Consider the following 14399-nt stretch of genomic DNA (forward strand, 5'->3'; position numbering starts at 1 on the left):
ATGGGTGCCAGAACTGAGCCTTGAGGAACTCCACTCTCTACTCTCCACCAATTTGATTTCTCCTCCCTAATCACCGTCCTCATTTCTCTTCCTGTTAAGTAATCCTTCATCCACTATTTAATGTGTGTAATTCACCACGGCCTGATCATGAGTTGGACTCGCTTTCGCCAGCAGGTACCCTCAAGACGTGAGCAAGTGCTCATTGATGTCGATCTCTGGGTCTGTCTACTTCTGTGTGTGTGTGTGTGTGTGTATTTACCTTACCTAGTTGTGACATACGGGAAAAGAGCTACGCTCGCGCTGTCCCGTCTCCATATCCTCTCTTATCCAACTTTTCCTTAAAATCATGAATGTTTCTTGCACAAACCACCTCCTCCTCCAGACTATTCCATAGCTCATTGCTTCTGTTTGGGAAGCTAAACTTTTTCACATCTCGCCTACACGTGGTCGCCCTCAACTTCTTTCCATGTCCTCTCGTTTCTCTCTCGCTCCGCACACACGTCATCTCAGTCCAGATTCTCCACCCCGCTCGCCACCCTGTACACCACTATCAGGTCTCCTCTTTCTCTTCTTCTCTCCAGGGTTGTGAGCCCCATGCTATTGAGTCTCCCCTCATAAGTCCGATCCCTAAGTTTCGGTACCATCTTAGTTGCCGCTCTCTGTACTCTTTCCAGCTTTCTTATGTTCTTCTTTTCGTGAGGAGACCAGACCACTGCTGCATACTCCAACCTTGGCCTTATCATTGTAACTATTATTTTCTTCACCATCTCTTCGTCCAAATACACAAATGCCTTCCTTATGTTCCTCAGCAAATTCATAGTTTGTCCCGTTATCCTGTTGATGTGTTTGTCCGGTGACATGTTCTCTGAGACAGTCACTCCCAAATCTTTTTCTTCCACTCCTCTGCATATTATCTCACTTCCCATCTTATAGTCATATTCACATCTTCTATCACTCCTACCAAACTCTATTTTTTTACATTTCCCAAGGTTGAATTCCATCTGCCATGTACCACTCCACTCCCATATTTTGTACAGGTCCCTCTGCAATGCCTCACAGTCTTTCACATCATTGACTCGTCTCAATAGCTTTGCATCATCTGCAAACAAACTCACATAGCAGGTCACTCTGTCCACCATATCATTTATATAAACAGCAAACATTATTGGTGCCAGCACTGAACCTTGTGGGACCCCACTCCTCACTGGGCACCAGTTGGAAACCTTGTCTTTGATTATTGTCCTCACTTCCCTGTTAGTTAGGAAGTCCTCCAGCCACTTAATAAGTCCATCATCCACTCCACCCCTATTTTAATATTCCAAATTAGTCTTCTGTGCAGTACTTTGTCGAATGCCTTTTTCAAATCCAGGTACACTCCATCCCCCCAGCCTTCTCTCTCTTGTATTAAATCTGTCACCCTTGAGTAGTAACATAACAAGTTGGTGACACAAGATCTCCCTCTCCTGAATCCAAACTGGCAATCCGAGATAATTCTCTCCCTTTCTAAAAAATCTGACCACCTGTTTTTAACTAGCCTCTCACATATCTTCGCAACCACACTAGTGAGTGATATCGGTCTGTAATTTAATGGGTCCTCTCTCTTTCCTCCTTTATATATTGGTACTATGTTTGCTCTCTTCCAATCTTGTGGTACCCTTCCTTCACTCAGGGAGGCGCTCATTATGGAGTGCAGTTTCTCTGCAAGTTGCTCACTACATTCTTTCAGAATCCACCCTGATACTTCATCCGGCCCTGTCGCCTTTCTTACATCCAGCTTGTTCAAGCTTTCCTTGACCTCCTAACTGTATCTCCTGCATAACCCTTCCTCTTTCCTGGCCCAGTGGTTGTACGAATTCGTCTTCCTTTGTGAAAACTTTTTGAAAGCTGTTGTTCATCACTTCTGCCATCTCTGCTGGGTCTTCATATGTAGTTCCATCCATTTTCAGTTTATCAATTGTTTCTCTATTCTTTAATTTGCCGTTCACACGTCTATAAAATAATTTAGGTTGGTCTTTGCATTTGTCGATTATATCTTTTTCATATTTCCGTTTTTCTTCTCTTCTAATCTTTGTATATTCATTCCTTGCTTGTTTGAAATTGTTCCACGCATTCCATCCCTCCAGGCTTCCTCCTTTCTTTTTCTAGCCGCCTCACATCTTTTGTTAAACCACTCCTTTTTACCAACATCCTTTTTGGTTACCTTTGGGACATATCTATTCTCGGCTTCTTTGTACAGCTTTAAAAACTCCTCCCACTTGTCTTGCGTACTCCTGGCTTTGTACAGCCCACTCCAATTTACATTCACAAAAAAAGGTCTCATATTAACAAAGTCTGCCTTAGAGTAGTTCCTTCTCCCTATTTTATGATCCTCTTTTCGGTCAATCCTTCTCTTTTCTTTTACTTCAAATTCCACAATCGCATGGTCACTCTTAGCTATTGGGCAGTCAATTTTAATATTTTTTATTACTTCCGGTTCCTTGCTAAAAACCAGGTCAAGTCTTGATGCCTCTCCTTCTTTCCCAAATCTAGTATGTTCCTTAATCCATTGTGTCAGCACATGTTCCATTGCCAGTTGCAGGAGTCTTCCTCCCCACGACTCTTCTGTTCCCTGCGTTTGCCAATCCTCCCATTCTACCTCTTTGCAATTAAAATCACCCATCAAAATTATTCTCTCACTCTCTCTTAACATTCCATCCAAGCAACTCACTGTGTCTTGGATCATTACTTCATATTCTCGCGCCTTCCATGCATTGGTTCTTGGTGGCACATACCCTACAACATACTGCCTCCTTCTTCCTTCAGCACCCCCAGTTTCCACTTTCAGTACCTCTGCCAAGCCTTCACCCTCAATCACCTTCTCCACCTTAATGCCTTTCCTTACCATCAACATCACACCTCCTCCCTGTTTTCTCTTTCTGTCTCTCCTCCATATATTGTATGAACCTTCTCCAATCTCCACCACCTCAATTGGGTCATACAACTTGGTTTCCGTCAGACCCACAATATCAGGTTCTTTGTCTCTCAAATAGTCGTTTAACTCTATCCACGATGACACTATTCCATTGATATTCGTATATGACACTTTCCATCCTTCCATCCTGCGTGTGTGTGTGCATTTACCTAGTTGTATTTACCTAGTTGTAGTTTTACAGGGCCTGCCTGGGCTTTATGCTCGTGTGGTCCCGTCTCCGTATCTACATTTATCCAACTTTTCCTTAAAGCTTTGCACACTCCTCGACGATACTACATCCTCACTTAGTCTGTTCTAAACCTCTATATTTCTTTGCGGGAAGCAATATTTTTTGCCTCAAGCATCTTCCCTTCCTCAATTTTTTACTATGTCCTCTTGTGTTCCTGGTGGTAATTTCTTCTTTTAATAGTAACTCCTCGTTATCTACTTCTTCCATTTTGCTCAATAATTTGTAGATTTGTATTAGGTCTCCCCTTTCTCTTCTTTGTTCTAGTGTTGGTAAGTCCATTTCCTTTAGTCTTTCCTCATATGTCAATCTCTCCAGCTCTGGAACCATTTTTGTTGCCATCCTTTGTATTCTTTCTAGTTTCTTTGTGTTTCTTCTTATGGGGAGACCACACTGCCCACACTGCCTCTGCATATTCCAATTTTGGTCTGATCATAGTGGTAATTAATTTTTTCATCATATCCTTGTCCATGTAGTGGAATGCTATTCCTATATTTCTCACCATGTTATACGTATCACCGAATATCTGTGTGTGTGTGTGTGTGTGTATGTGTGTGTGTGTGTGTGTGTGTGTGTTAGATGTAGTTATGAATGAGAAAGGAATAACTAATAGGTGACTTTGTAAGCCAAATTTTGATAGAGGGCAACCCTTTCTGGATTCCCAGCCTGTAAGAGATGTGAGGAAAAGTATGACATTTCATTCCAATAATTCAAATGATTTTGCATGAAATTTTAGCAAAAGAAGACAGTAATGCTCAGTTTTTTTTTATTTCTTGTTAAACAAATGAGCTTATAAGGAAGTATATATAAATATTTTTTTAAAGCAAACATGTCTCCACTTATTCCATACAAAAGATACTGAAATGCATTCTATCCTCACTATATCAGTAAAGGAAAGGAAGGAAGGATTATAATAAAGTTCTCCCTGAAAATGTCAAAATAACTTAATACATTCAGCATGCTTAAAAAATGATGAATACGCATACAGTCAGACAACTTTGTGACTCCCTAACCCTGTGCTCACTATCAAATCATGATATCTTCCATTGTAAGAATGTATTAGATGTGTACTAATTAACTACATTATATGCAAGAAACACTCAGTAATAAAACTTATGACTGTAAATCTGAAGAAAATCTTTGAATACAAAAAATAAACACTCCTTCAGAACTCTGTTCCTTAGGGAAAAAAAAAAACAAAAAAACTATGCTTTCTCTGTTGGTGTGCTGGGAGGGGGCACATCCTTGGCCTCCCTTTCAGCACTCAGCAGGCTGGGAGGATTACTTCTGGGAGCCTCACTTTCCGTGGTTTCATTTCCTGATTCCTCCTCAGTGGTTGGCTGGAACATGCTTTCTGACTCACTGCACACCTCCATCTCTGAGGGCTGGTCAGAGGTCTCCTCCTCACCCTCAGCAATACACATGTCACTGAACACTTCCTTGAGGTGGTACTTAAGCGGCATGCTGCACCCCTGGCTGCTGGAGTGGATGATGGGACTGTTCATACAGACCATGGACTCCACTAGAGGGCGCTTGTTCGGGTCTTGAGCCATGATCGTCTTGAGCAGGGCCATGTTGCAGTGGAACTTCATGGTTGCAGTCCTGTAGCTGTCAACTCCTATGCATGCCATCCACAGGACCAGCAAGCCAAATTTGAACACATCACCTGGTTTGCCCAAGTCTTCTTTGGCCATCTTAACACTCCCAAATGGCCAGTCTTTCCCGATTGTACACTCGTGCAGGTCATCAAGGGTTCTCAGTTCTGCATGGCCATTAATCACAAGCACATTTTCTGGGTGTAGATATTTGTAGGCTATCCCCCTCATATGGTAGCAGTACAAGCCTGCAAAAATACACTCTCATTATGCAGTTCCATATGAATCACTGCATAATCACAGTGCTTCATATAAAGAATACTTATATGGAAAAAATATCATAACACAGTTAATAAGTATGAAATGAACGCTCAGTTTGCTCACCCTTTAGAATGTCCTTGGCCAGAGTGTCCAGAGCAAGAGAATTGATGTTTCTGCTGTTGATGATGAAATGATGCAGTGTCTGGGCTCTTTCTCGTGTTTGCATGAACCCACTGCCAGAAGTCTCCAGTTTCTCAATGGCAGCCATCAGCTTTGTGGCCACAGCTGGCACAATCATTTGGGCCAGGCCTTGCCCCTGAATTGAAAGAGTAGTAATTTTCAAATGCAATGTCCTATTTCATTGTGAAGTATAACTGATCATAAATATTACTATGCAGTCATTGTTTTTACCTTTAAAGGCATGCATTACTAGTGTATGAAGTAGCTGCCTATTCTTGCTTCCGAATTTTAAAAAATTCATGTATGTACGTAATTTAAAATTAAACTTCAAAGATTTACAATTACAGGTTGAGAATCCCTTATCCAAAATTCCTGGGAGCGAGAGTGTTGCGGATTTCGGATTTTTTTGGATTTCAGAGTATTTTCATTTGAGTCTAATTAAAATGAAAACTGAAACAGGATTATTCACGAGAGGGTAGCCTACTAATTTTGGGATGCCGACTGCTTATTTCTGGATAAAATATGATACTGTTTATAATGGAGATAGTATTTTACTCCGGAAATCACTAAATGATTGACTTTTCAATTGCCTGTTCTGCACCCGCTGCCGCCCGCCACCACTGTCGCAAAATAGCTCGCAGAGAGGTTCAACTTGCTTACTAGCTGTTCTATATTTTACTCACCACTCACAAATATCACAAGTGAAGAAACTAGGACAAAACCAGGCAAATTGATGTTTTCCCAGCTGTGTATTCGCCCAGTGTGCATGCATATTGAACAGCAGAGCGACTTATTTCTGCGAGGAGGTATTTCTCGCAACACCGAAACGCATATTATGGACTGCTGCTGCCATGTCCCGTCCTGCGCTGCTTTACATATTTCCGCTGCTCCACAATGTGTGCCGAATAAATTTAAGCAAACCAAACCTGACTTTGTACGCCACTTCTTTCCATATTTGGCTGTCTGAATGGTTAAGTAGATAAAATTCATTATTTTAAAACTGTAGTGGGTGCATTTTTCAGTGAACCACAAAATCAGTCCATAAAATTGTTTGTCAAGGGGCATCCTGAAATACGTGTAAAATACACGTCGTAACGTCCCTCCCCCCCTACCTCCTGCCTCCTCCAGCATCGGGCAGTGGCTGTCAGTCATGGCAGGCTAGAGAAATTTTAGGGGTGCCACCCATTCCTTAAATTATGGATTCGTTCTGTATTGGAGAATGGGATGTTGCGCTCCTTATCTTTTTAATGAACCCGTATTCTCCTAGCGTTGCCATATGGCAACACGTTAACTGAAATACTCAAATACTCTTGGCATCTGAGCTAAGTGTTGCCACCAACTTTTGTGCAGTGTGATATGTTTTCCTCTATCCTACAGATATGCTGAGCCCAGTAAACGTTGATTAGTTTCGTGCAGTACTTCATATTGACACCATATATGTTTTCTTTCTATCCAAAATGGCAAGCATGAAAATGTATGTCTGTGATACAGATGGTGTTGAATATATTCTTTTTTCTCGTGGTATTTTAAAGAATAATTATCTGGGCCGGTATTAACCCCTTCCCGGCGGAGGATATATATATATATAGAGATGTTTCGAAATTGGGACTTTTTGTCAGCGCGTCTATATATTGACGTTTGCTCTCATTTGCCCACACTAGATTGTAGCATGGTCTATATATAGATGATTCCTTACCACTAACAAAATTAACAAAATAAATCGTTATTTGGCATCTTAAACCCCGACACACCGACATTGCCTCTCAAGGACAGTCACCACCTGTGCTTTGTCGGTGGTGGATGTGCTATGCACATCAGCTAACACTGGGAATTTATGCATTTTTTTCCTATTTCATTTTATTATTAGTTTATCATGTCAAGGAGAAAGGGACCTCTTAAGCCGGAAGAAATGACTTCTTTGATAGCTGAGGATATAGATGCTGATTTTTTGGATGATTTTGATGATTCTGACTCATCTACTGTCAGTGAGCACACTGATACAGAATCTAAACCTTTATATAAATATATCAATATACATATAACCAATCAAACTTAAATAACATCTATATATAGATTCAAATGTTTGTTCAGTTTTGCGGCAGTCTATATACAGACGTCAATCTGGAATGCCCACTTGCGGGGAATCTATATATACACGTATGGGTGAAAGTTGACAGCGTCTAAAAGGAAACAATTTTTGGGGGGGTAGTACAGACATCTGCCCTGCCGCCAGGAAGGGGTTATTAAAGGGTCCTAGGAGTGAAATTCAACTTTCAAAGGGAGTTTCCTCCTAACTTTGCTGCTAACTTCGGGAAGTCGCGAGTTTACTGCTAGAACTCGCGACTTTACTGCTAGCAGTTGCCGAAAATGTAAAGCTCCTCGTGGAGGACTTTTAACGCTTTAACCTTAGATTACTATCGTTGTCAGACTAACGTGGTTACTATCGATGTCTGGAATTCCAGACAAACTTTGTGGGCTTGAAAGCACATATAGGAATGGTACAGAGTTTAATTACAAAATTTTTACTTAAACTAGAATACGTTCTTAATTCTATGACCTATAAACTTAACATATTACCCAAACATAAAATTACGAAAAAAAAAAAGAAAAAAAAATGTGTGAAACTTGAAAAAAACGCTACCTTTCCCTAATGAAAGCACCACTGTCAGGCAGTGTTGGCTGATTGTCTTGAGTTGTGCCACACATGGAGTTCACACGTCCCCCAAAATGTTCCAGCCTCGGAAGCCCTATTGCCTGCATTATACTTGATATGTTATAATTTCTATTGTATCCAGAATTCCGGACAATTGGGAACAGTTCAGGAATTAAGCACAGGAAAACACAAACGTACCTCAGACACCGAGGGCAGAATGCTAACTGAAATGTCATGACCATACAGCACCGTACGTCTAACAGATTTCCTTTCGCGACGCAAATTAACCCCCCATGCCGGGATTCAGGACAGCGATAGTAATCTAGGGTTAAAAGCTAATTTTTTGGATCTCCTTCAATATAATAACAATAATTGCAGTTGAGTGACGGTCCCTGCGCACTAATTATCATGTCAGACGTGTTGTGCCAATAAAATTACTGACTCCGAGCTGGTGAAAAGGGTTACACAAGACATTAACGCCGATAAGTGGTGAAGATAAGTGGTGAAGGGACCGTGGGCGTCGATGTCGGAAAGGCAGGCCCCAAGGGGCATGGGCCCTTGGGGCCTGTCAGTGATGCTACAAACACAATTACTATGCAAAGTAAAACAAGAACTGGCAAGCTGAGTAACCTCCAGTGAATCAAGCCCAAGACCAAGACGAACAGCTGTTCAGGGGCCCAGGGGAGGCGCTCAGCTACACAGCCCGGCCCAGACACATCAACAGGTGTAGTGCGGTGACTATGCCTGATGAACAAGCCTCCCATAACCCACTTAGCCTGTGGGGTACCTCTTTGGCCGACTCAGTAGGGAGTGGCTTTCTCGTCACGCTGGTCGCGGGTTCAATCCCAGCCCAGGCAGCCGGCGAATACCCTCTCCTGGTCTTGATTAATTTCTCGTGTATTTTTCGATACACGCAGAGGTTGTGTAGAAAAATAGAGGAAAAAGAGGAAATGAAGCTCTCGGGGCTTGACAGTGGTGGCATAGCGGTGGGCATCCTCTCCTGCAATTCTGCTGAGTTTCCCCGAAGGGGTAACAGGTAGGATATGGCCCATGCTCTCCGAGGGTAATAGAAAATGGGAAAATTGGAGGTATGTCTGAAAGGAACATTGTGGAGTTATGTCTCAAAGGGACATTGTCAACACACAGAAATTAATCTGCATAGGGGGAAAAGCCGTGTAGTGCGGCGACTATGCCTGATGAACAAGCCTCCCATAACCCACTTAGCCAGTGGGGTACCTTTTTGGCTGACTCGGTAGGGAGTGGCTCTTTTGTCACGCTAGTCGTGGATTCAATCCCAGCCCAGGCAGCCTGGAAGCTTAAGAACGCTTAACCTCAGACCTTGCTATCATTTCCGATTGGGGTAGAAGGAACCTTGTGTCCTTCAATGCCTCAAAAACTTAATTTCTCCACCTATCAACTCGACACAATCTTTCAAACACCTATCCCCTATTCTTCGACAACACTTAGCTGTCACCTTCTTCAACACTAAATACCCTTGGTCTATCCTTAACTCAAAATCTCAACTGGAAACTTCATATCTCCTCTCTTACTAAATCAACTTCCTCGAGGTTGGGCGTTCTGTATCGTCTCCACCAGTTCTTCTCCCCCGCACAGTTGCTATCCATATACAGGGGTCTTGTCCGCCCTCGTATGGAGTATGTATCTCACGTGTGGGGGGGCTCCAATCACACAGCTCTTCTGGACAAAGTGGAATCTAAGGCTCTTCGTCTCATCAGCTCTCCTTCTCCTACTGATAGTCTTCTACGTACCTCTAAAATTCCGTCGCGATGTTGCCTCTCTATCTTCTATTGCTATTTTCACACTGACTGCTCTTCTGAACTTGCTAACTGCATGCCTCCCCCCCCTCCCGCAGCCCCGCTGCACACGACTTTCTACTCATGCTTATCCCTATACTGTCCAAACCCCTTATGCAAGAGTTAACCAGCATCTTCACTCTTTCATCCCTCATGCTGGCAAACTCTGGAACAATCTTCCTTCATCTGTATTTCCTCCTGCCTACGACTTGAACTCTTTCAAGAGGAGGGTACAGGTAACTCTCGATTTACGCGAGTATTGTGTCCTTGAAGCGGTCGCGTATATCAAAAACAATGTAAATCAAACAAGAGGTAGGTTTCTATAGAAAAATAAATATTCACTTCATTCAGTGGAGAGAGAGAGAGAGAGAGAGAGAGAGAGAGAGAGAGAGAGAGAGAGAGAGAGAGAGAGAGAGAGAGAGAGAGAGAGAGAGAGAGAGAGAGAGAGAGAGAGAGAGAGAGAATATCCATATTACCGAGATATCCACTCAGGCATTCAGTCTCAGCCTCACTCATGTGAGGAAAAAATGAGGGACACCATGAGCGAGTGGCTAGTATTGGTACCGGTACCGAGCAGTCTGGTACTGTACAGTACCGTATAGCTGGTACCGTTAGTACTGGTACTGGTACCGGTACCTGCCCACCCCTATTGCTGAGTAGCGTGGCAGCGTGGGTACTGTATTGTTGTTCAAGTGGCGCGCGGGAAGAACTGAGCTCAGCTGTGTGGTCGAGGTGCTGTGTGAGTCCAGTTGGGTGAGACATCCGGTGGCCACTCCATAAAATATCGCGCATGAGTGAAAAAATGTATAAATTAAACATTTATTTGGATTTTGGACCCTGCGTTATTTCAAAAACGCGTAAACCAAACTCGCATAAATTGAGAGTTACCTGTATCAGGACACCTCTCCTCCCAATATTGACCTCTCTTTTGGCCACTTCTTTTGATTCTTTTTATAGGAGCAGCGAGTAGCGGGCTTTTTTTTTTTTTTATTATTATTGTTTCCTTTTTTTGTGCCCTTGAGCTGTCTTTGTTGTAAAAAAAAAAAAAAATAATAATAATAAAATAAAAACCTCCTGGTCCTGATTAATTTCTCGTGTGTTGTTTTGATACACGCAGAGGTCGTGTAGGAAAATAGAAGAAAAAGAGGAAAATAAGCTCTCGGGGCATGACACAGGTACGTTCAGTACATAATATAAATATGTGTTAGTGTAGGTAAAAAAAAATGGTTTAGAGGCACCTCGCCCTCAGCTCCTCCAACTTAAGTTGTCAGGGGAAAGCAAAGACTGGATTTACTGAGTGAGTGAAGCTCACCTACATCACTGACCTAATCTAACCCACCCAAGGATGGTAACCTATCACAGTTAAATTAGTAACTCCACAGCATAACTTGAATTAGGAAACTAACCTTCTGCTGCCTATTCCTTGGAATTCCATATATTTACTGTTGTTATCCAGAGATAAGTAGGCAGCACACTGTGCTATGAAATAAATTGAAATTAATAATCAATGACTCAGAAAAGGACTGCTCAGTTTATTTAAATAATAGCATCTTAGTACCCACTCACCCCACAAATCTTGTGGCTTAACCAAATTTTACAATTACCTGGGACCGCCTAACTGGAGTTTGTATTATATCTAGACTGTAAGAAGTATATCACAAATGTTTATGAACAATGTTGCAAAAATTGTCCACCTGTTTATTTCTTGTCACCTACTTAAACAACAGCTCTCCGTTGTCATATATGTCTTATTAACCTTCAAGCCTCATTGAAAACCATAGAAGAGAATGTAAAATCAAAACAAGTGTGAAAATAGCCATGTGATTGCGTGGGAACCCTCACAGCCGAGGGCAGCGGAGTAACCCATTCCAATGAAATGTGGAGACACAGGGAGGTCAAGGGGGGTGAAGCCCCTCCATGAGGAGGTTAATGTGTATTGACCTGTCTTTTAGTTACCCTAAGAAGGGCTGGGGGGAATGAAGCCCCCTTATTGGATTTTAGCTGCAGCGAGCCGCAGGTTTTGGCTGCCACTGGACATTGGTGGCTAGTCAGCTGCCTGCGGCTGCTTGGGTTCCCACACATTTCATGGCTATTCTAATATTTAGAGAATAAAATAACACATAACACTAGAAACTGCTTTAGTTTAAGGTAGGTACTTGCGTGTTCTTGTTTTTATATTAGGGTATTCATCTCAATCTCTTCAAGCCGAGGCCAGATGCAGCTATAGCGTATGCCGCAAAATTGCTTCTGAACACTAAAAAATTAAAATGACTTTTGTTGAATTACTTTTTGTTCTTGTGCTTTAGTTGAGGCCTTGAGGGTACTTTGTTAACATTCAACACTTCTTAAGCATTAAGTATAACATCAATAATTAATTTTGATTACTGATTTTCCTACAGAACACATAGGATCAACATGATGTTGATGATGGTGGTGGTGATGATGCAGATGCAGCTTATGGAGGTGGGAAAGTCCACAGTGCTGTGCCTCCAGCATTCCCTGTCAAATACGAGGAGGTGAAGGAGAGAGAGAGACAGGAGCACGTCCTGCACAGCTTCATGAAGGAAGCCGCTAACCAATACCCACCTGGTTACCCTGAATGGGGAAGAATGACTGCATGGATTCCTCCAACAGAGAAGAAGAGAACATCTGCTCAACGTCAAGCAGAGGAGTAAGCAGGTGCCAGGATTATTACTGTTACTCTAGATTGGCCAAGATAAAGTGAGCCAAACTGACAAATTTTGTGGGGCTAAAGTGACTTTGTTACTAATGTAATGGGGCTAGGTTACAAATTTACTTACAGGTTAATTAATATCATAGATAGGTTACATTAGGTTGGTCAGTTAACCCTTAAAGCGCAGGTGTCAGCAATAGTTGACAGCTGGTGTCTGGACTCAACCCGCAGGTGTGGACATTAGTCAACAAGGCATTTTTTGACTTAGCGTGACATCAAATTTAATTTGTTTATGGTGAAGTACGGTAAGCATGTTGTTTTCTTTCAAACAATACCCAGCCATGCTCCCTTGACTAATTATTGGTCAGTGTATGCCTTGTGTTAGCTTTGAGAAGATGTCCGCTAGACATCCCACCTATTCTCACCTTCCAGTAAATTTCATCTCAAGATGGGGGCCCTTTGACCTCAACACCCATCAAGGGCATCAGGAAGGCCTGGAAGTAAATTTTTTAGGGGTGCAGTTCACATAAACTGTATATAAGTTATGCTTTTTATTACTATATCATAGTAGGGAAGTCCACTTGGGGTAGAAAACTGTCCACAATAAAGTGTTTTCAGTGATCCTACTTCAATATTCCGTACTCGCTCTAGCAATGGTTATATAGTCTTCAAATTAACGTCAAAGCCCGCACTTTAAAGGTTAATTAGTATTTAATTGATAGTCACTATGCCTACTCCTTTCTGGGGGAAAAAAGGGTGTCAATATACTATTTTTTAAACAGTTGTTCATTTACTGCAGAAATATATTATCACTTTACGTAGGAAAATCTCTCGTGAACACAATAGTGTGATCAGAATACAGATAAAGCTCCACATATTAAAAACACAGAGTTATTTATAGCAACATGTCACTTGCCGTAACCATCACGGCGTGTGCAACACTTGGCGTGTGGAGGCAAAGTGAAGTTAGACACTATATAACTGCTGATTAGAAAGTTTTGTTGTATGTATTGATGATGAGGAAACTGACGATCAATGTATGTAACACGCCATTATCTTCTGAGTAAAATCAGAATGAATAGAGAAAGATATATAAAGGAGCAGGCTACAGTTATTGCTAAATAAACATGTTATTCAAAATACTATTTACATCTATATCCTTACTCATTTTTATTTTGTATTTGACATTACTCACGTATTTTGCTATGATGATGAATCTTATGATGAAACTGTGACTTTGCTTTTCCTTCTTTGTAAATAAATAAGGACACACTAAGCACTCTACCTCTTGAACACCTTTTATGTGTGAAAGTATCACTGCAAATACCTCAAAGTAAGTGTTCTAGAGCATGAAAATACATATCATTTACATGTGATATTCTGATATTCTGTGAAAAGGAAATGTGCCACCAGCACACCAACAGAGTGGGAGATCAGAAGTTGTTTTATGTGTCTTAACTTCACTCTGCCTCCACATGCTGAGTGTCATGCGTGCCGTGATGGTTGAGGCGAGTGACATGTTGCTATAAATAACTCTGTGTTTACAAAATGTGGAGCTTTATCTGTATTCTGATCACACTATCGTGTTCAAGAGAGATTTTCCTACGTAAGGTGATAATATATTTCTGCAGTAAATGAACAACTGTTGAAAACAGCGAGCATAAGTAAAACATGTTATAAACATTTTTTAACATCTTCACGGTTCAACTCATCGTAATACCATTTTCTTTTTTGTTTTGTCGAGTTTTTACAATACATCTTGATTCTACAGTCACTGCTGAGTCTGATGGTGTCAACCAAAACTGGCTATCTCATATTTGAGGTGAGCTATGGCATATAATAAAGAAACATGTCTCACTCGAGCATGCAAGATGTGGTCCAACGTAAGTGTCTGCGAGAGAGCGGTGCAGCTAATCAGCTGCAAGCTTACCAACCTGCCTAGGCGCCAGGAATCTAGCTTAAGTGAACCTACTATAGTAATCTCTGTCTCTCTCTCTCTCTCTCTCTCTCTCTCTCTCTCTCTCT

General features: G+C 41.7%; 1 protein-coding gene across 2 annotated transcripts in view; it reads right to left on the minus strand.

Moving 5' to 3' along the window:
• Positions 1–3934: 3934 nt before the first annotated feature.
• Positions 3935–14399, minus strand: part of LOC126991775 (uncharacterized) — a 63831-nt gene continuing 53366 nt past the window's right edge. Inside the window, exons 12-13 of one of the 2 annotated variants that reach the window (XM_050850453.1) lie at positions 5177–5369; positions 3935–5040 (exon numbers count right to left, since the gene is read on the minus strand). In XM_050850453.1, coding sequence (XP_050706410.1) covers positions 4403–5040; positions 5177–5369 — 831 coding nt within the window. In that variant the 3' untranslated portion in view covers positions 3935–4402. The remainder of the gene's footprint in view (positions 5041–5176; positions 5370–14399) is intronic. The other variant, XM_050850452.1, reaches the window with a different exon arrangement.

This window comes from Eriocheir sinensis, unplaced genomic scaffold (genome assembly GCF_024679095.1).
Source record: "Eriocheir sinensis breed Jianghai 21 unplaced genomic scaffold, ASM2467909v1 Scaffold336, whole genome shotgun sequence".
Lineage (NCBI taxonomy): Eukaryota > Metazoa > Arthropoda > Malacostraca > Decapoda > Varunidae > Eriocheir > Eriocheir sinensis.